We start from the raw sequence: 22,683 nt of genomic DNA, 5'->3' as shown, positions 1-22,683 counted from the left end.
TAACTTCTACTGAATAATCAGCCAACTGTTTTATTGCAGCCCTTTTGAAGGTAAAGTGTCTTCCCTTTCTTGACCCAGTACATTTAAAGATTTCTTCTTCTTTTTGATTTTAAGCAGTTTTCTATGATGTACCTACAGGTAGTTTTCCTTGCATTTACCCTTCTTAGGATTTACAGAAATTCTTGAACTGTGGCTTCATGTTTTTCATCAGTTTTGTAAAATCCACATCTAGTAACTCTTCACACACTGCTCTAGTACTGTTTCTCTCTTCTCCTTTTCTGGAACTCAGGTCTTTGTATATTAGACCTTTTTATAATTTGTCCCATATATCCCTGTTCTATTTTTTCTATATTTTGTATTTTTTCTATGTTTTTATATGAATATATTCTTCAAAAATATGTTCCAGTTATTTTAAGCCCTCTTCTGCTATGTATATTCTGCCATTAGGTCCATCTATCACATTCCTAATTTCATCCTATTTCAGTTCTACAATGTCCATTTTATTCTTCTTATAGGTTCCATTTTTCTGTTGAAATTCTCCCATAATTTGAAGTACACATCAAACTCTATGTCTGATAAGACTAATTTCTCTTTTTCTCTTGGATTCTAGTCATTTGGTCCTGTTGCCTGGCAGTCTTTAATCTTTTGTTAAATATTGTGCATTGTCTATGAAAAATTGTGGAACCTTTGGTCGATCATTTCCTCCAAAGTGGATCTGAATTTCTTCTTGTAGACAGAATGTAGGGAGATCACCACAATCTAGAAAAGACTGGGTTTTAGACTGGGCTATTTCCAGTTTGCCCTTATTTTTAGGACAGAGTCCTTCAGGGATCTCACCTGAAAACCTGGGATGTTTATAATGCTTCTTCTTTCTTAGGAAGCCTGGCTTTCTAATTTTTATCTCCCCAGCATTGTGAGACTACTGAAGTCTCTGCTTGGTTTTTAATCTCTTAGTGCCTGCTTTCTACCTGTTTATTTCTGCCTCACTCTCCACACACGGGCAGATTAAGGATCAGAGAATACCTCAAGAAGAAACTGCATGCAGCATGCTATACTTACTTCTCTGTAGTTCCTGTTATTCTAGGATGTTGGTCCCACAAGACAAAGCAGCCTTCAGAGCCTTGAACACCAATGTTTGTTTCTCTAGCCCAGGGAGATCACTATAAACTCTGGGTTACTGTTCTCTATTTGACCACCATGACTTATATGGCAAATTGGTAAATGCGTGTAGATGGAGAGGACTGGAGAGAAACTGCAGCAAATACAGGGTTCACCTCAATGCATTTCTTTTCTCAGGGACCTTAGCTTCTCAATCCCTGGTTGCCTCAATTGCTTTCTGATACTGTTTAATTTTATTTTGCTTTTATACTTGGTCTTCAGTGAGCATGTTAGTCTGATTTAAGTTAGTGTAGTTTAGTTAGTCTACACAGAGCCAGAAGCAGAATTCTCTTGGCAAATAGCTCCCTTGTTCATTTCCCTATTCCCAGTCAATACCAACGCTTAGGCACATGTACTGCATGTTTAACTCTTCCTTCTTTCTTTTACCCTCATGTGTCTTTAGTAGACAAATTCTGTAAATTCTATCTTTGAAATTTCTCTCCCATACATCTTCATCCTTTACATTTTTACTACAATCACTCTATTAGGTATATATACCCTTCCCTACCCCCCTCCATTCTCTACCTTTTCCAACCCCCACAATGCCTAATGAAAGTGGTAAAAGCTTCACAGTATTTATATAATCTAGTTCAAAACCACGTTTCCTACATTACTTTCTACTAATTTTGTAAAGATACCCTGTACTCCACTGAAATGAAACTATTTCCCATGGACCATAGCCCGTGTATTCCTTCCTCCATAATTATGCTCATAACTTTCCTTTTGTTTTCTTGCCATAGCCCAAACATTTCAAAGTCTGTATCAAATGCTATCCCATCCATAAATACTGTGTAGAGTCATTGAAATGGGGTAATATCTCTCTTCTGTGAGACCCCATTGCACTTTGCTCATATTACTTGAATTAGTAATTATTTCAATTTGCCTTGCTTTAGCAGGATTTTTGTTCTTACACCATCTCCTTGAGTATAAGCTCCTTTCAAGGTGAGGCCTTTATTTTATTCACTGTTGTCCTACAACACTTGGCACAGTGCCTAGCATTTGGAAGCCCCCCCTCAACAGAATAACACAGAATTCTGACAAATATAAAATGCAGAGTATTATAAATCTGTGTGATTACAATTGTACCTGATAGATTCATGTTTCTGAAAATGTTACCTGTTTAATAATGACTTGTATTTTAGAAATATAAATATCTAAGACATTTTTAGGTTTGAAATAAAGAATAATTTGGATTATATAGATCAATACACAAGCACCCCTCATTTTCCCAACAAAATTTGAGTTCAAGCACTTTTACAAGAAATAATTTCATCGTGTGAGCCATTGTGTATTATGTATTTCTTTCTCTTTGAGTTGAATATCCAAGTAAGTCATACTTGAAAAATGCAACACAATTCAATTAAATATGGTTCCCAAAGGTATGCAAATCATTTAATGTTAATTTTATGACAGAAATGTCAGCATTCAAATGAAGATTATGTGAAGAGATTTTAGGGCTGCATAATTCAGGTTTAATTTTACAGGACTATGAATTGAGAATAAACTTGGGGGTGAAAATCACTACTTACAAGGAATATTCAGGAACGGCATCCTTGAAGGCAGGAAGTTCTCGCACATATTCAATATAAAACCATTTCACTTTGAAATGCAAATTCATATAATCGGTACTCTTGCATAACCGCTGCTTTTCATGTTCTGTAACAGATAAAATCAAATATTTAATAAAGTTTGGTTTGCCAACAATGCTGTGTTCCAATCTACTTTTATTATTCGTATTTCAAAAAGGAAGAAAATAACATATCTGAGGTTAAAGCAAATTGAATTGCTAAAGACAGACCTGAAAGTTTACAAAATGAAAAAATCATCCGTTAGGTCCTATGTAGAATAGCTCAGGCAGTAATGAGAAATGACTTGAATGGTCTAATGTGCTTTCCTGAAAAAGGTGAGAATTCTGGTGAGTTGAAGAGTGATGATGTATCAGCATTTTTCTATCTATCTGCAAGCTTTCACATTTTGACTACTTTTAGCATGATGCAAAGTGCCAGAAAGAATGAAAACTTGTAAGCATGAATAAAACATGAATCAAACTAGGAGGCATAATCCCTGATTAATACTGGAAATGGGAATGAGTAGATCACATTTTTGGCCTGGATATTTAATACTTAGAGAATTAAGGAGAAGAACTATATTTAACTTCTAAGCCAGCTGATTTCTTCTTCACCTTTTAAGTTCAGCAAAAATTATTTTGTATGCTGTGACCTTTTTTTGACATTTATTTAGCAGGATTTTCTTTTTTTTAAATTTTTATTGGAGTATAGTTGATTTACAAGGTTGTGTTAGCTTCAGGTGTACAGCAAAATGAATCATATATATATATCTCCACTTTTAGATTCTTTTCCCATAAAGCAGGATTTTCTAATATGTGACTTTTTTCCTCTCTCTTGCTCAAAAAGTAGCTTAACACTGTTACTTTGATCTGAACATATAGTAATATACTACTGGGGAACAGAGACAAAAATGTTACTGAACACATTTATCTCTGCTCAATATTAATATGTTGGCCAATTCTGGCTCTAAGTATAGGCACAACCAAACCCCAAATATCCCTAACTATATGTAGGTTGAAAGTGTCCTCTGAGAAGTTCTGGTTGAGGTCTGTGAATCTCCTTCAAGCTAAGGGCTTTAATTTATAATAGGAACACCCTCTAGTTAATATTCCAGGCTGAAAACACTAACTGAAGCAAATAGATTGTTATAAGGTAATTGAGGTTATCCTTGCTTTTCCAAACCTGACTATAAAGGGACTTAAATCCCAATAATAAACACAAGAGGTAACACAACCCCAAATCGAACATTTTCAAATTATGTAAGCAATGATTAATTCAAGACAATTTGTAGAATCAAGAAAGAGGCAGAGACACAGAAAAAACATACATCTATACACAGAAACAAGAGTAATATACTAGTACCTATAGACCAAACTCCCAGACAAAATCATGAACTAGGTGACTGGCAGCCGCTGTGCAAGGATGGGCCTGGCAACCAACCAGACTGGGAGCCAGCCATGCCTACCAGACTGCCCCCAGTATTCTACCCTCCACAACAGAAGGATCCACACACATAGGGGCACCCCTAGAGCATACAGCTCTGGTGACCAGTGAGGAGTGGGCTGCTGAGACACATAGGACATCTCCTACAAAAGGCCACTTCTCCAAGGTCAGGAAACATAATCAACCTACCAGATACATAGAAATAAAAACAGCAAATTAGACAAAATGAGGTGACAGAGAAACATGGTCCAAACAAAGGACCAAGATAAAACCCCAGAAAAAGAATTAAGTGAAATGGAGATAGGCAGTCTGAGAAAGAGTTCAAGGTAATGATTGTAAAGATGATCAAAGAACTCAGGAGAAGAATGGAAGAACAGAGTTATTAGTATATAAATGTTATCATTATTACTATGATTTATGTCATAGAATGTTCTACCTATGTTTTCTTCTAGTTTTATGCTTTCCAGTCTTACATTTAGGTCTTTAATCCAGAAGTTAAAATTGTTTAACAGAGATGAAGAATACAATAACTAAATGAAAAATACACTGCTAGGACTCGACAGTAGGTTAAATGATACAGAGGAACGGATCAGTGAGTTGGAAGACAGAGCAGTGGAAGTCACCAAAGCTGAACAGAAAAAAGAAAAAAAGAATAAAAAGAAATGAGGAAAGTTTAATAAATCTCTGGAATAACATCAAATATTCTAACACTCACATTACAGAGGTCCCAGAAGGAGAAGAGAGAGAAAGGGGCAGAGAACATATGTGAAGATATAATAGCTGAAAACTTCCCTAACCTAGAAAAGGAAGCAGACCTCAAAGTGCAGGAAACAGAGTCCCAAACAGGATCTACCCAAAGAGGACCACCCCAAGACACATTGTAATTAAAATGGCAAAAATTGAATATAAGAGAGAATATTAAAAGCAGTAAGGGAAAAGAAACCAGGGAACTCCCATAAGGCTACCAGCTGACTTTTAAGCAGAAGCTAAAGTGATGAAAGAGAAAAACCTACAACCAAGGATACTCTATCAGGCAAGGCTTTCATTTAGATTCGATGGAGAAGTCAAAAGTTTAACAGGCAAGCAAAAGGTAAAAGAGTTCAGCACCACCGAACCAGCTGTACAAGAAATGTTAAAGGGCCTTCTATAAGTGAAAAAGAAAAGGCCACAACAAAAAACATGAAAATTACAGAAAAAAAAATCTCCTTGGTAAAGGCAAGTATCCAATAAAGGTGGTAAATCAACCATGTACAAACCTAGTAGGAAGGTTAAAAACCAAAAGTAGTAAAATCATCTATATCCACCATGATCAGTAAAGGGAAAACTAGAGAGCTACATGTAAAAGAATGAAAGTAGAACATTTTCTCACACTATATATAAAAATAAACTCAAAATAGATTAAAGACCTAAATGTAAGACTGGAAAGCATAAAACTAGAAGAAAACATAGGTAGAACATTCTATGACATAAATCATAGTAATAATTTTTTTGGATCTGTCTCACAGCCACAGGAAACAAAAGCAAAACTTTAAAAATGAGACCTGATTAAACTTAAAAGCTTTTGCACAGCAAAGGAAACCATCAACAAAAATGCTAAAACCTACTGAATGGGAGAAAATATTTGCAAATGGTATGACTGATAAGGGGTTAATATCCAAAATATATAAACAACTCATACAACTCAACATCAAAAAACCCCCAAACAAATTAATTTTAAAAATTGGGCAGAAGACATGAATAGACAATTTTCCAAAGAAGACAGAGATGGCAACAGGCGCAGGAAAGATGCTCAACATCACTAATCATAAGATAAATGAAAATCAAAACCATGATGATGTATCACCTCACACCTGTCAAAATGGCTATGTTCAAAAAGATTATAAATTACAAATGTTGTCAAGGATGTGGAGTAAAGGGAACCCTAGTACATTGTTTGTGGTAATGTAAATTGGCGCAGCTACTGTGGAAACAGAATGGAGTTTCCTCAAAAAACTACAAATTGAACTACCATATGATCCAGCATTTCCACTCCTGGGTATATATTCAAAGAAAATGAAAACAGTAATTTGAAAAGATACATGCAGACCAGTGTTCACAACAGCATTATTTACAATTGTCAAGATATGCCAACAACCTAAGTGCTCATCAACAGATGAATGGATAACGAAGATGTGGTGTACACACACGCACGCACGCACGCACACACACACTGGAATATTACTCAGCCATAAAAAAGAATGAAATCTTGCCATCTGCAAGAATGTGGACCTGGAACATATTACACTTAGGGAAATAAGTCTGAAGGAGAAAGATAAATACCATATGTTATCACTTATAGGTGAAATCTAAAAAATAAAACGAATGAATACAACAAAGAAGCAACAGACTCACAGGAAGAGCAAACTAGTGGTTACCAGTGGGAAGATGGAAGGTGGAGGGGCAAGATAGGGGTAGGGGATTAAGAAGTACAAACTACTATATATAAAATTAATAAGCCACAGAATGTATTATGTATCACAGGGAATATAGCGAATATTTTATAAAAACTATAAATGGAATATAATCTGTAAAAGTTTTGAATCACTATGTTGTACACCTGAGACTAATACTGTAAATCAACTATATCTCAACTTTAAAAAAAAGAGTGCATGTAAACTGAGATTGGATAGAAAACGTGTAACCTCAGAGAAGAAAAAAAAGGCTGAAAAGAAATTTTTAAAAGTTCAAAGATATGTTTAAATATTTTAAAACAGGAAAAAATTAAAGACAACAGACATCATGTGACTTGGGAAATGTATTATTTGGTGCCACTGTGAATAGAACAGAAAATATCTCAAATATTTTATTATAATGGCATAATTAATCATTTTGCTGAAATAAAGGTGAAAATATACGTTTCTAAAAGAAAAATATAATTTATGACTTATTTGTATCTTCACTGGAAAACACAAACACTGCCTCTTAGGACACCAAAATATGCATATTGATAATTCAATTGTTATCTTTGATATTTTGCCAACTTTCAGCATATTAAAAAATAACTGGTCCAAATTTTTTTATTGTATCAATATGAAAGTAAGTTTATTTTTTTTCTTTTTTAAAAAAAAATTATATTTGGCTGCATAGGGTCTTCATTGCTGCATATGGGCTTCCTCTAGTTGTGGCTAGTAGGGGCTACTGTTCATTGCGGTGTGCGAGCTTCTCATTGTAGTGCCTTCTCTTGTTGCAGAACATGGGCTCTAGGCGCGCAGGCTCAGTAGTTGTGGCTCGTGGGTTCTAGAGTGGAGGCTTAATAGTTGTGGTGCACAGGTTTAGCTGCTCCGCGGCATGTGGGATCTTCCCAGACCAGGGCTCGAACCCGTGTCCCCTGCATTGGCAGGCGGATTCTTAACCACTGCACCACCAGGGAAGCTCAAAAGTAAGTTGACTTTTTGAGGTAAGACGATAGAGCACATTTCATTTAAAAGTATATTAGCTTGATTTAGAAATGATAAATATTTAGGTCTATGCTATGTGGACCTCCATTTATGCTCTTGTCTTTGCAAGTGTTAGAGGTGAGAGCCTGGAAATGTATTACCTTTTCTAAGAGTTTTTGCACATTATCAGAGTCCCGAAGGGAAGGGTAACCAGTTCCATCTAATAACAAAAATGTTTACTGAGTGTGTAGCCTGTGCCAGGTCACATGGGAGGCACTAGAGACATAAAGATGAAGGACCCATATGCACAGAGCTTAGGGAAGAAGGGTGACATGTAACAGGGAATTTAATATAGCATGGCAAGTGCCGTGATTTGATATGTACAGGAGGATGTGGTCTCTTGGAGGAGATGACTTTAGCCCAATTTTACGCTTTAGGTGAACAATTAAATACAGAAATTATTTGCTGTTAGTGGTTCAGTGCACAAAGAGGAATTTGAGCCAGACGATACGTACTATATAAGACAAAACTTCATATAAGAAATGCTATTTAATATATGTGTGTCTCCTTTGCAAAATTTTATAACTATGGTTTCAATTAAGGCTTTGGGATTTTTCCTCTTTCTACTCATGTTCTGGTAGCAAGTTTGGGTGAACCCTATGTTGTGTCATAAAAGGAAAACATTTGCCAATCTCTGCCCCTTACAATGAAGTCGCCTCTGTACTTTGGAGAGTAGGTAAAAGCCAGCTGTGGGCAGTCCCCAGTCAGATTTCTAGACAAGACCTGCAGTTTATTTGCTTAACCATTTGCACTTCACTTCTCCATAAATGCAGCAGTCTTGCCTTCTTCCCTATTTGGGCACTCTGCTCAGAGCTTACAGCCCTCCCCAAACCCACTCTCCTGGACTCTGCAAGATCTCTGCCCTCCTACATTCCCCTCATTCCTGATGTTCCCACATTTCCAGGAAAGGAACGCTTCTATTTGTCTAATATTCTGTAGCCACACTGTAGGTAGGCCCCCCAACTCTTCTTCCCCACCTACCATGTCCCTTCTACTGAGAACAAACACACGAAAGGAGAAAAGAAGGAGACCAATTATCTTTTAAACAGATGAAATCTTGTTTTGGTCTAGTCTGGAGACCATCTTTTCTAGTTCCTAAGAATGTATGTGATATGATAACTCAAATTATCAGGGTTTTAGTACCCCCCTCTGCTAAAAAACAAACCTTATAAGAATTACTAATAGTTTTCTCCTTAAAGAATAGCTTTCGAGGGGAAGACCTTCAAGATGGCGGAAGAGTAAGACGTGGAGATCACCTTCCGCCTGACAAATACATCAGAAATACATCTACATGTGGAACAACTCCTACAGAACACCTACTGAACGCTGGCAGAAGACCTCAGACCTCCTAAAAGTCAAGAAACTCCCCACATACCTGGGTAGGGCAAAAGAAAAAAGAAAAAACAGAGACAAAAGAATAGGGAAGGGACCTGCATCTCTGGGAGGGAGCCGTGAAGGAGGAAAGGTTTCCACATACTAAGAAGCCCCTTCGCAGGCAGAGACGTGGGTGGTGGTGGGGAAGCTTCATAGCCATGGAGGAGAGCGCAGCCACAGGGGTGCAGAGAGCAAAGCGGAGAGATTCCCGCACAGGGGATTGGTGCTGACCAGCACTCACCAGCCCGAGAGGCTTCTCTGCTCACCCACTGGGGTGGGTGGAGGCTGGGAGCTGAGGCTCAGGCTTCTTTGGAGGTCAGATCCCAAGGAGAGGACTGGGGTTGGCTGCTTGAACACAGCCTGAAGGGTCTAGTGCACCAGAGCTAGCCGGGAGGGAGTCCGGGAAAAAGTGTGGACCTGCCTAAGAGGCAAGAGGCCATTGTTTCAGGGTGCATGAGGAGAGAGGATTCAGAGCACCGCCTAAACGAGCTCCAGAGACAGCTGTGAGCGGCGGCTATCAGCACAGACCCCAAAGACGGGCATGCGATGCTAAGGCTGCTGCTGCAGCCACCAAAAAGCCTGTGTGCAAGGACAGGTCACTCTTCACACCTCCCCGCCCAGAAGCCTGTGCAGCCTGCCACTGCCAGGGTCCCGTGATCCAAGGACAACTTCCCCGGGGCGGGAACAGACAGCATGCCTCAGGCTGTTGCAACTTCATGCCAGCCTCTGCCACAGCAGTCTCTCTCTGCATTCCATACCTCTCCCCACCCCCGACCCTGTCACCGGCTTGAGCAAGCCAGTGACCCCTAATCAGCTGCTACTTTAAATCTGTCCTGTCTGAGCAAAGTACAGATGCCCTCAGACAACATACACACAGAGGTGAGCCAAATCCAAAGCAGAACCCCAGGAACAGTGCAACAAAGAAGAGAAAGGGAAATTTCTCCCAGCAGCCTCAGGCGGAGTGGATTAAATCTACAAAATCAACTTGATATACCCTGCATCTTGGAATACCTGAATACACAACGAATCATCCCAAAATTGAGGTGGTGGACTTTGGAAGCAATGATATGTGTGTGTGTGTGTGTGTGTGTGTGTGTGTGTGTGTGTGTATATATATTCTTTTTTTTTTCTCTCTTTTTGTGAGTGTGTATGTGTATGCTTCTTTGTGTGATTTTGTCTGTATAGCTTTGCTTTTACCATTTGGCTTAGGCTTCTGTCGGGTTTTTTTTTTTTTTTAGTATAGTTTTTAGCACTTGTTATCATTGGTGGATTTGTTTTTTGGTTTGGTTGCTCTCTTCTGTCTTTCTTCCTTTTTTTTCCTTTTTTATTATTTTTTAATAATTACTTTTTATTTTACTAAATTTACTTTATTTTATTTTATTTTTTTATTTCTTTTTTTCTCCCTTTTCATCTGAGCTGACTGGCTGACAGGGTCTTGGTGCTCAAGGTGGGTGTCAGGACACGTGCCTCTGAGGTGGGAGAAGCAAGTTCAGGACATGGGTCCACTAGAGACATCCTGGCTCCATGTAATATCAAATGGTGAAAGCTCTCCCAGAGATCTCCATCTCAACGCCAAGACCCAGCTCCAGTCAAAGACCAGCAGGCTACAGTGGTGTCCACCATGCCGAAAAACTAAAAAGACAGGAACACACCCGACCCATTAGCAGAGAGGCTGCCTAAAATCATAATAAGGTCACAGACACCCCAAGACACACTACCGGACACAGACCTGCCCACCAGAAAGACAAGATCCAGCCTCATTCACCAGAACACAGGCACCAGTCCTCTCCATCAGGAAGCCTACACAACCTACTGAAACAAGCTTAGGTACTGGGGGCAGACACCAAGAAGAACGGGAACTATGAACCTGCAGCCTGTGAAAAGGAGACCCCAAACACAGTAAGTTAAGCAAAATGAGAAGACAGAGAAACACACAGCAGATGAAGGAGCAAGATAAAAACTCACCAGACCTAACAAATGAAGAGGAAACAGGCAGTCTACCTGAAAAAGAATTCAGAATAATGATAGTAAACATGATCCAAATCTTGGAAATAGAATGGAGGAAATTCAAGAAACGTTTAACAAGGACCTAGGAGAACTAAAGAGCAAACAAAAAAAGATAAACAACACAATAAATGAAATGAAAAATTCTCTAGAAGGAATCAATAGCATAATAACAGGCAGAAGAGCAGATAATTGACCTGAAGGACAGAATAGAGGAAATAACTACTGCAAGCAGAAAAAAGAAAAAAGAATAAGAATCGAGGACAGTCTTAGAGACTTCTGAGACAACGTTAAACGCAGGAACATCAGAATTATAGGGGTCCCAGAGGAAGAAGAGATAAAGAAAGGGACTGAGAAAATATTTGAAGAGATTATAGTTGAAAACTTCCCTAATATGGGAAAGGAAATAGTCAATCAAGTCCAGGAAGTGCAGAGAGTCCCATACAGGATAAATCCAAGGAGAAACACACCAAGACACATATTAAACAAACTATCAAAAATTAAGTAGAAAGAAAAAATATTAAAAGCAGCAAGGGAAAAACAACAAACAACATACAAGGGAATCTCCATAAGGTTAATAGCTGACCTTTCAGCAGAAAGTCTGCAAGCCAGAAGGGAGTGGCAGGACATATTTAAAGTGATGAAAGGGAAACCTACAACCAAGATTACTCTACCCAGCAAGGATCTCATTCAGATTCGATGGAGAAATTAAAACCTTTACAGACAAGCAAAAGCTAAGACAATTCAGTACCACCAAACCAGCTTTACAACAAAGCTAAAGGAACTTCTCTAGGCAGGAAATACAAGAGAAGGAAATGACCTACAATAAGAAACCTAAAACAATTAAGGAAATGGAAATAGGGGCATACATATTGATAATTACCTTACATGTAAATGGATTAAATGCTAAAAGACATAGACTTGCTGAATGGATACAAAAACAAGACCCATATATATGCAGTCTAAAGCCACACACTTCAGACCTAGGGACACATATAGACTGAAAGTGAGGGGGTGGAAAAAGACATTCCATGCAAATGGAAATCAAAAGAAAGCTGTAGTAGCAATTCTCATATCAGACAAAATAGACTTTAAAATAAAGACTATTACAAGAGACAAAGAAGGACACTACATAATGATCAAGGGATCAATCCAAGAAGAAGATATAACAATTGTAAATATTTATGCACCTAACACAGGAGCAACTCAATACATAAGGCAAATTCTAACAGCCATAAAAGGGGAAACTGACAGTAACACAATCATAGTAGGGGACTTTAACACCCCACTTTCACCAATGGACAGATCATGCAAAATGAAAATAAATAAGGAAACACAAGCGTTAAATGATACATTAAACAAGATGGACTTAATTGATATTTATAGGACATTCCATCCAAAAACAACAGAACGTGGGCTTCCCTGGTGGTGAAGTGGTTAAGAATCCGCCTGCCAATGCAGGGGACACGGGTGCGAGCCCCGGTCCAGGAAGATCCCACATGCCGTAGAGCAACTAAACCTGTGAACCATAACTACTGAGCCTGCACTCTAGAGTCGGCATGCCACAACCACTCAGCCCATGTGCCACAACTACTAAAGCCTGCATGCCTAAAGTCCGTGCTCTGCAATAAGAGAAGGCACCACAATAAGAAGCCTGTGCATCGCAGTGAAGAGTAGCCCCCAGTAGCTGCAACAAGAGAAAGCCTACACACAGCAATGAAGACCCAATGCAGACAAAAAAAAAACAAAAACAAAAAACAAAAAAAAACAACAGAACACACTTACTTCTCAAGTGCTCATGGAACATTCTCCTGGACAGATCATATCTTGGGTCACAAATCAAGCCTTGGTAAATTTAAGAAAATTGAAATGGTATCAAGTATCTTTTCAGACCACAGCGCTATGAGAATAGATAGCAATTACAGGAAAATAATCTGTAAAAAATACAAACACATGGAGGCTAAACAATACACTACTTAATAACAAAGAGATCACTGAAGAAATCAAAGAGGAAATCAAAAATTACCTAGAAACAAATGACAATGAAAATACGAAGACTGAAAGCCTATGGGATGTAGCAAAAGCAGTTCTAAGAGAGAAGTTTAGAGCAATACAATCCTACCTTAAGAAACATCTCAAAAAAACAACCTAATCTTACACCTAAAGCAAGTAGAGAAAGAAGAACAGAAAAACCCCAAAGTTAGCAGAAGGAAAGAAATCACAAAGATCAGAGCAGAAATAAATGAAAAAGAAATAAAGGAAACAATAGCAAAGATCAATAAAACTAAAAGCTGGTTCTTTGAGATGATAAACAAAATGGATAAACCATTTGCTAGACTCATCAAGAAAAAAATGGAGAAGACTCATAAATAGAATTAGAAATGAAAGAGGCGAAGTAACAACTGACACTTCGGAAATACAAACAATCATGAGAGATTACTACAAGCAACCATATGCCAATAAAAAGGACAACCTGGAAAAAATGGACAAATTCTTAGAAAAGCACAACCTTCTGAGACTGAAACAGGAAGAAATAGAAAATATAACCAGACAAATCACAAGCACTGATTTGAGACTGTTATTAGAAATCTTCCAACAAACAAAAGCCCAGGACCAGATAGCTTCACAGGTGAATTCTACCAAAACATTTAGAGAAGAGCTAACACCCATCCTTCTCAAACTCTTCTAAAATATAGCAGACAGAGGAACACTCCCAAACTCTTTCTACGAGGCCAGAAAAAGATGTCACACACAAAGAAAACTGCAGGTCAATATCACTGATGAGTACAGATGCAAAAATCCTCAACAAAATACTGGCAAACAGAATCCAACAGCACATTAAAAGGATCATATACCATGATCAAGCGGGGTTTACCCCAGGAATGCAAGGATTCTTCAATATACCCAAATCAGTCAATGTGATATACCATATTAACATACAGAAGAATAAAAACTGTATGATCATCTCAATATGTTCAGAAAAAGCTTTTGACAAAATTCAACAACCATTTATGATAAAAACCCTCCAGAAAGGAGGCATTGAGATAACTTACCTCAACATAACAAACGCCATATATGACAAACCCACAGCCAACATCATTCTCAATGGTGAAAAACTGTAACCGTTTCCACTAAGATCAGGAAGAAGACAAGGTTGCCTACTCTCATTACTATTATTCAACATAGTTTTTGGGAGTTTTAGCCATGTCAATCAGAGAAGAGAAAGAAATAAAAGTAATCCAAATTGGAAAAGAAGACGTAAATCTGTCACTGTTGGCAGATGACATGACACTATACATAGAAAATACTAAAGACTCTACCAGAAAACTACTAAAGCTAATTAATGAATTTGCAGCAGGATACAAAATTGATGCACACAAATCTCTTGCATTCCTATACACTAATGATGAAAAATCTGAAAGAGGAATTAAGGAAACACTCCCATTTACCATTGCAAGAAAAAGAATAAAATACCTAGGAATAAACCTACCTAAGGAGACAAAACATCTGTACGTAGAAAATTATAAGACACTGATGAGAGAAATTAAAGATGATACAAACAGATGGAGAGATATACCATGTCCCTGGATTAGAAGGATCAACACTGTGAAAATGACTATACAACCCAAAGCCATTTACAGATTCAATGCAACACCTATCAAATTACCAATGGCATTTTTCACAGAACTAGACCAAAAAACTTCACAATTTGTATAGAAACACAAAAGACCCCAAATAGCCAAAGCAATCTTAAGAAAGAAAAACGGAGTTGGAAAAATCAGCCTCCTGGACTTCAGACTATACTACAAAGCTACAGTAATGAAGACAGTATGGTACTGGCACAGAATGAGAAATATAGATCAATGGAACAGGATAGAAAGCCCAGAGATAAGTCCATGCACATATGTTCAGCTTATCTTTGATAAAGGAGGCAAGAATATACAATCGAGAAAAGACAGCCTCTTCAATAAGTGGTGCTGATAAAACTGGAGAGCTACATGTAAAAGAATGAAATTAGAACACTTCCTAACAGTGTACACAGAAATAAACTCAAAATGGATTAAAGACCTAAATCTAAGGCCAGACAGTATAAAATTCTTAGAGGAAAACAGAGGCAGAACACTCTGACATAAATCACAGCAAGATCCTTTTTGATCCATCTCCTAGAGAAATCAAAATAAAAACAAAAATAAACAAATAGGACCTAATGAAAGTTAAAAGCTTTTGCTCACCAGAGGAAACCATAAATAAGATGAAGACAACCCTCAGAATGGGAGAAAATATTTGCAAAACAGGCAACTGACAAAGAATTAATGTCCAAATTTACAAGCAGCTCATGCAGCTCAATATCAAAAAAACAGACAACCCAATCCAAACATGGGTAGAAGACCTAAACAGATATTTCTCCACAGAAAAAAATCTACAAAACGTTAATGCTAGAGAGGGTGTGGAGAAAAGGGAACCCTCTTGCACTGTTGGTGGGAATGTAAATTGATACAGCCACTATGGAGATCAGTATGGAGGTTCCTTGAAAAACTAAAAATAGAACTACCATACAACCCAGGAATCCCACTACTGGGCATATACCTTGAGAAAACCGTAATTCAAAAAGAGTCATGTACCACAATGTTCACTGCAGCGCTATTTACAATACCCGGGACATGGAAGCAATCTAAGTGTCCATCGACAGATGAATGGATAAAGAAGATATGGCACATATATACAATGGAATATTACTCAGCCATAAAAAGAAACGAAATTGAGTTATTTGTAGTGAGGTGGACCTCGAGTGTGTCATACAGAGTGAAGTAAGTCTGAAAGAGAAAAACAGATTCTGTATGCTAACACATATATATGGAATGTAAAAAAAAAAAAAGTCATGAAGAACCTAGGGGCAGAACAGGAATAAAGACACAGATGTAGAGAATGGACTTGAGGACACGGGGAGGGGGAAGGGTAACCCGGGACGAAGTGAGAGAGTGGCATGGGCTTATTTATAGTACCAAACGTAAAACAGATAGGTTGTGGGAAGCAGCCGTATAGCACAGGGAGATCCGCTCAGTGTTTTGTGACCACCTAGAGGAGTGGGATAGGGAGGGTGGGAGAGAGACGCAAGAGGGAGGAGATATGGTGATATATGTATATGTATAGCTGATTCACTCTGTTATAAAGCAGAAACTAATACACCATTGTAAAGCAATTATATTCCAATAAAGATGTTAAAAAAAGAAAGGAATTGCTTTCACACTCATAGGAATTAGTTTCTGTTCTTTTATGCTGCATGTCTCTCATGCACCATCAACTAATATTTACAGCTCTGTGGACAGGAACAGGAGACCAGTACCAACTGTTGTTACATTTTGCCAGTTCAACCATACTAACTGACATCTTTGCATGCACTATGCACTTCAGCTGACATAGCAAGAGGTTTTCAGCTTACTGAGTTAGTTTGTGAGGTAGGTTTGATCTGAAGAAAAATGCAATTGATAATGGAAATGGTACCCGCCTATATAATAAGGTGCACCTGTTTTGTCCTTAAGTAGAAAGTATTAAGTAGAATTTAACTTTTTTCAGCAGTGACTTGTGGTGATCATCAAGAAACTCAGTATCTGTGGCAGGTTTAACTAATTAGATGATTATCACACTAAGTCCTTTACCTCCCAGTCATACAACCAGACTACATTTCCCAACCTTCCTTGCAATAGGTTGGGCTATGACTGACTTGTGGGCCAAAGATAATATATGCTATTTTCAGCCTTGCCCTAAAACACCTCCTGTGAAATCTGCTGTGCTTGCCTTTCCCTCATTTGTGGCCAGATGCAGAAGATCCAGCCAAGTATTCCAAGGTTCAAGGGGATCACAGAGCTGCTAGAGGGTTGAAGTCTGGATCCTTGAGCCACTTCTCAGAGGAGAGCCACCCAATCAGAAATACCTTCTTTGACTTGTACAAGTAAGAAATAAATAAGCTGGCACTGTGTTAAATCATTTGTTATGGAGTTTGGCTATGTGGGGTTATGTTCTGTTGCATCACACAAAGGTTTTTGAAAGGTTAAGATGCGCTTATTAATTAACCTCCAAATTATTTTGCTTTCTAATTTCCTGTTTCACACACACACACACACACACACACACACACACATATACATATGTAGTCAGGCTGTCCCCTTGCTTTATGGAACTGTATCAATGTAAGAACCTTTAGCAGACCCCACTGTGAATTGATCCACCATCATGTAGGAAATCAGTGAATCAGACTTAAGAACTTAAGAAGTTTCATGTTAAGAAAATAGTATATAGGCTCTGAGAGAGGAATTATCATAGAAGTAATACATTTTCCAGGTAGACTAATATTACAGTTAACCTTCCTGTCAGCCTCTTTTCATACTTGTAGTCTCTCAGCTATATTCTGAGTAGTTATCACCACTTGGATGATTTTATATAAAGTGAGCTGTTATGTTCCAAAATCTATATGCCTGTTTTCCTCATGTCTTCATGTATTCCTCCCATAATGTGTAATGATATATTATAAGGAGATATTTCAAGTAAACTACAATTATATCTTAACCACCACATACCAAATATTGATTTAAGATATTATAATATCAAATTCAAAGATATACTTCAAATTATCTTTAATTCTCACGAAGTATCTTCTGCTTAGTTGTAGACCAGTCACAAAACTGCATTTATCTCATATGATGTGAACAACAAAATTTATTTAGCCATCAGTTCTCCTACATTTTAAATTTTGGCAACAAATATTTAACTTGCTCATTACATTTACAAGATAAAACATTTAATTAATTTTCTGAACTGCAGTATAATAATTTTCTACAAAATTTAATATTTGATGAAAGAAAACCCTCAGAATGGGAGAAAATATTTGCAAATGAATCCTGACAAAGAATTAAGTTCTAAAGTATACGAGCACCTCATGCAGCTCAATATCAAAAAAACAAACAACCCAATCAAAAATGGGCAGAAGACCTAAACAGACATTCCTCCAAAGAAGATACACAGATGGCCAACAAACACATGAAAGGATGCTCAACATCACTAATCATTAGAGAAATGCAAATCAAAACTACAATGAGATATCACCTCACACCAGTCAGAATGGCCATCATCAAAAAATCTACAAAAAATAAATGCTGGAGACGGTGTGGAGAAAAGGGAACCCTCCTACACTGATGGTGGGAATGTAAATTGATATAGCCACTATGGAGGTTCCTTAAAAAATGAAAAATAGAATTTCCATATGACCCAGCAATCCCACTACTGGGCATATATCCTTAGAAAACCATAATTCAAAAAGAGTCATGCACCACAATGTTCATGGCAGCACTATTTACAATAGCCAGGACATGGAAGCAACCTAAGTGTCCATTGACAGATGAATGGATAAAGAAGATGTGGCACATATATACAATGGAATATTACTCAGCCATAAAAAGGCACAAAACTGAGTTATTTGTAATGAGATGAGTGGACCTAGAGACTGTCATACAGAGTGAAGTAAATGAGAAAGAGAAAAACAAATACCATATGCTAATGCACATATATGGAATCTAAAAAAAACGGTAATGATGAACCTAGCGGTAGGGCAGGAATAAAGATGCAGACATAGGGAACAGACTTGAGGACACGGGTTGAAGGGGAAGCTGGAATGAAGTGATAGAGTATCAATGACATATATACACTACCAAATGTAAAACAGATGGCTAGTGGGAAGCTGCTGCATAGCATAGAGAGATCAGCTCAATGCTTTGTGATGACCTAGAGGGGTGGGATAGGGAGTGTAGGAGGGAGGCTCAAGAGGGAAGGGATATGGGGATATATGTATACATATAGCTGATTCACTTTGTTGTACAGCAGAAACTAATGCAACATTGTAAAGCAATTATACTCCAATAAAGATAATAAAAAATTAAGCTTTGAATTTCAATGAGAAGAATATTTTACTACCAGAATAAAAATTTCATTAAAATAGTACAAGGAAAAACTTGGCAACTTATAAGACTATTCCTATTTGCCTTTAGATGGTGTTTACCAGCATTTACTTTAAAATAATGTATCTTCTTCTGAAAGTTATTGTATGCATGGGATTTTATCTACAATTATGTATCAATTTACAGGATAGGGGTGACATACACTCAATCCATTCTCATGCCAAAAGCAAATTTGCTGCCATCAATCATCACAGTGTCATTTTCCAGTTCTTAATCTGTGACATCATTTTATTGCATAAACACTCTGCGTTGTCCTAGAGTTGGTAGTTCAATTCTGTAGGGCTCTCTTAAACATCCCTCTAAGTGACAGGCTGCTCTATCTCTAAGAGGTGATGATATGGAAGGTTTGGAAGGAATACCAAATAAAGAGTTGCCATTAGGGGGTCAATGCACATGATGGTTTGTAAGATACTATGTGCTCACAAACCCCAAACCCTATCACTCAGAAATTTTGATTGTAAAAATAAATATGTATAAGACTTTTACAGATAATATACACATATAAACATCTATCAAAGGTAAGCATAAATGTATATTAACAATAGACAGATGGAGATCATGGGCTCTTTTTCATACACTGAGAATGCTAATCCATGTAACTAGAAGCAAAAAGAGAAAGGCGAGGGCGGGGAGGGGAGAAGAGAGAGAGGGGGAGAGAGAGAAAATAAGAATTACAATTTTCCATTTTAGAGCAGCTCTATAAAGGTTTTGTAATATCAGCACATCTTTGGAGGTGAGATATTATGTAAAGTTCTGGCTGCCAAAGTAAGGTATTGTACTTACAAGGTAATAAAGCTTGGAGTAATAAAATAAAATGAAAAAATAAAGGACTATACATAATAATATGTTAGCAAAAAGTAATTTGGACCAATGTGAATCTTCCAGAGAAGGAAATCAGCAAACAAGAGAAAAGATTAGCCATAATGATCGATTACTGTAGTCAACTTTCTTAAGAATCAATGACAATGAAGGAAAAAATATCATTAATTTTTGTAGGGTAGGAAAGAAGATATGGAAGTTTCTTTCATGAAACATTTCTGGTAACTAAGCCTTAGCAAAACACTAGGAAAAAAAAGCCAAGCAAAATTAGGAAAATACTGCCTTACTCCATGACCAATGAAACTGATGGTAGAAGCAGCATTATACTTGTAGCTGGCAGTCCAACTCAAAATTAAAACTAGTATCTCAGCAGAATCCCAGAATGAAACAAGGCTCCCTGGTAAAGTAAACCAGAAGTGATGTGAGGTCAGACATACTTCACAGCCATACACTCTGATATATCTGCTTAGAATTCTGGTGTAGATCTACAACCCACAAATCTAGATTGGTGGGTTTCGAATAAGACTGGCTATATCCAGTGGAACCAAAAACTCTTGAACCCCTTTCAGCATCATCCAAAACTTGAACTTCCTGTTTCTGGATAAGAAACCTGTTCACAAATGAGCTGTGCAATTCAATCACCCTTTTGACATCACATGTTTCTTTGCCAAAATTAAACAGTACAACACCAACATTTCCTCTATAATCTTCATCTACGACACAGACTCCTATATCTGTGAAATGTTTTACAGGCAAGCCAGAGTGTGAAACTGCTCTTCCATAATACTCAGAAGGAAGGGCATACCATTTTATATTAGCTTGGAAGAATTCTGCATGATTTGTCTGAGACATAGACCTTGAAAATTCAGGAAGCGGTATGAAGTCAGGACCACATAATCTGGTGCTAGGAAACTACAGATGGATAGTTATAAGGAAAAAAATGGGACGAGACAGACTTCAGACTATACTACAAAGCTACAGTAATCAAGACGTATGGTACTGGCACAAAAACAGAAATATAGATCAATGGAACAGGATAGAAAGCCCAGAGGTAAACCCACACACGTATGGTCACCTTATTTTTGATAAAGGAGGCAAGAATATAAAATGGAGAAAAGACAGCCTCTTCAATAAGTGGTGCTGGGAAAACTGGACAGCTACACGTAAAAGAATGAAATTAGAACACTCCCTAACACCATACACAAAAATAAACACAAAATGGATTAAAGACCTAAATGTAAGGCCAGACACTATCAAACTCTTAAGAGGAAAATATAGGCAGAACACTCTATGACATAAATCACATCAATATCCTTTTTGACCCATCTCCTAGAGAAATGGAAATAAAAACAAAAATAAACAAATGAGACCTAATGAAACTTCAAAGCTTTTCCACAGCAAAGGAAAACATAAACAAGACGAAAAGACAACCCTCAGAATGGGAGAAAATATTTGCTAATGAAGCAACTGACAAAGGATTAATCTCCAAAATTTACAAGCAGCTCATGCAGCTCAATAACAAAAAAACAAACAACCCAATCCAAAAATGGGCAGAAGACCTAAATAGACATTTCTCCAAAGAAGATATACAGATTGCCAACAAACACATAAAAGAATGCTCAACATCACTAATCATTAGAGAAATGCAAATCAAAACTAAAATGAGATATCACTTCATAACAGTCAGAATGGCCATCACCAAAAAATCTACAAACAATAAATGCTGGAGAAGGTGTGGAGAAAAGGGAACCCTCTTGCACTGTGGGTGGGAATGTAAATTGATACAGCCACTATGGAGAACAGTATGGAGGTTCCTTAAAAAAACAGAACGACCATACAACCCAGCTTTCCCACTACTGCACATATACCCTGAGAAAACCATAATTCAAAAGGAGTCATGTACCACAATGTTCATTGCAGCTCTATTTACAATAGCCAGGACATGGAAGCAACCTAAGTGCCCATCGACAGATGAATCAATAAAGATGTGGCACATATATACAATGGAATATTACTCAGCCACTAAAGGAAAGGAAATTGAGTTATTTGTAGTGGGGTGGATGGACCTAGAGTCTGTCATACAGCGTGAAGTAAGTCAGAAAGAGAAAAACAAATACCGTATGCTAATACGTATATATGGAATCTAAAAAAAAAAAAAGGTTATGAAGAACCTAGGGGTAAGACAGGAATAAAGACACAGATGTAGAGAATGGACTTGAGGACACGGGGAAGGGGAAGGGTAAGCTTGACGAAGTCAGAGAGTGGCATGGACATATATACACTACCAAATGTAAAATAGATAGCTAGTGGGAAGAAGCCACAGAGCACAGGGAGATCAGCTTGGTGCTTTGTGACCACCTAGAGGGGCAGGATAGCGAGGGTAGGAGGGAGACACAAGAGGGGCGAGCTATGGGGATATATGTATAGCTGATTCACTTTGTTATAAAGCAGAAACTAATACACCTTTGTAAAGCAATTATACTCCAATAACGATGTTTAAAAAATAATAATAAAAAAATGGGATGACATGTGAAATTATTTTTAAAAAGAGAGCTGGCCAACAAGCTGAAACATAGTGGTAAAATACGGGCACCCAGGGGGGTGCTGGGAAGATGGCAGAAGAGTAAGACGCGGAGATCACCTTCCTCCCCACAGATACACCAGAAATACATCTACACGTGGAACAACTCCTACAGAACACCTACTGAATGCTGGCAGAAGACCTCGGACCTCCCAAAAGGCAAGAAACTCCCCACGTACCTGGGTAGGGCAAAAGAAAAAAAAGAAAAAACAGAGACAAAAGAATAGGGACGGCACCTGCACTAGTGGGAG

At 37.8% G+C, this 22,683-nt stretch overlaps 1 protein-coding gene across 1 annotated transcript in view; it reads right to left on the bottom strand.

Annotated features, from left to right (window-relative positions):
* LOC113629025 (protein unc-13 homolog C) overlaps positions 1-22,683 on the bottom strand; it is a 340,801-nt gene that overhangs the window by 55,878 nt on the left and 262,240 nt on the right. The window contains exon 16 of the mRNA XM_027123068.1: positions 2,688-2,814. Coding sequence (XP_026978869.1) covers positions 2,688-2,814 — 127 coding nt within the window. The remainder of the gene's footprint in view (positions 1-2,687; positions 2,815-22,683) is intronic.

This window comes from Aethalodelphis obliquidens, unplaced genomic scaffold (genome assembly GCF_003676395.1).
Source record: "Aethalodelphis obliquidens isolate GAN/ISIS:26980383/991018 unplaced genomic scaffold, ASM367639v1 scaffold26, whole genome shotgun sequence".
Taxonomy (NCBI): domain Eukaryota; kingdom Metazoa; phylum Chordata; class Mammalia; order Artiodactyla; family Delphinidae; genus Aethalodelphis; species Aethalodelphis obliquidens.
This window is presented reverse-complemented; position numbering and strand designations above follow the sequence as displayed.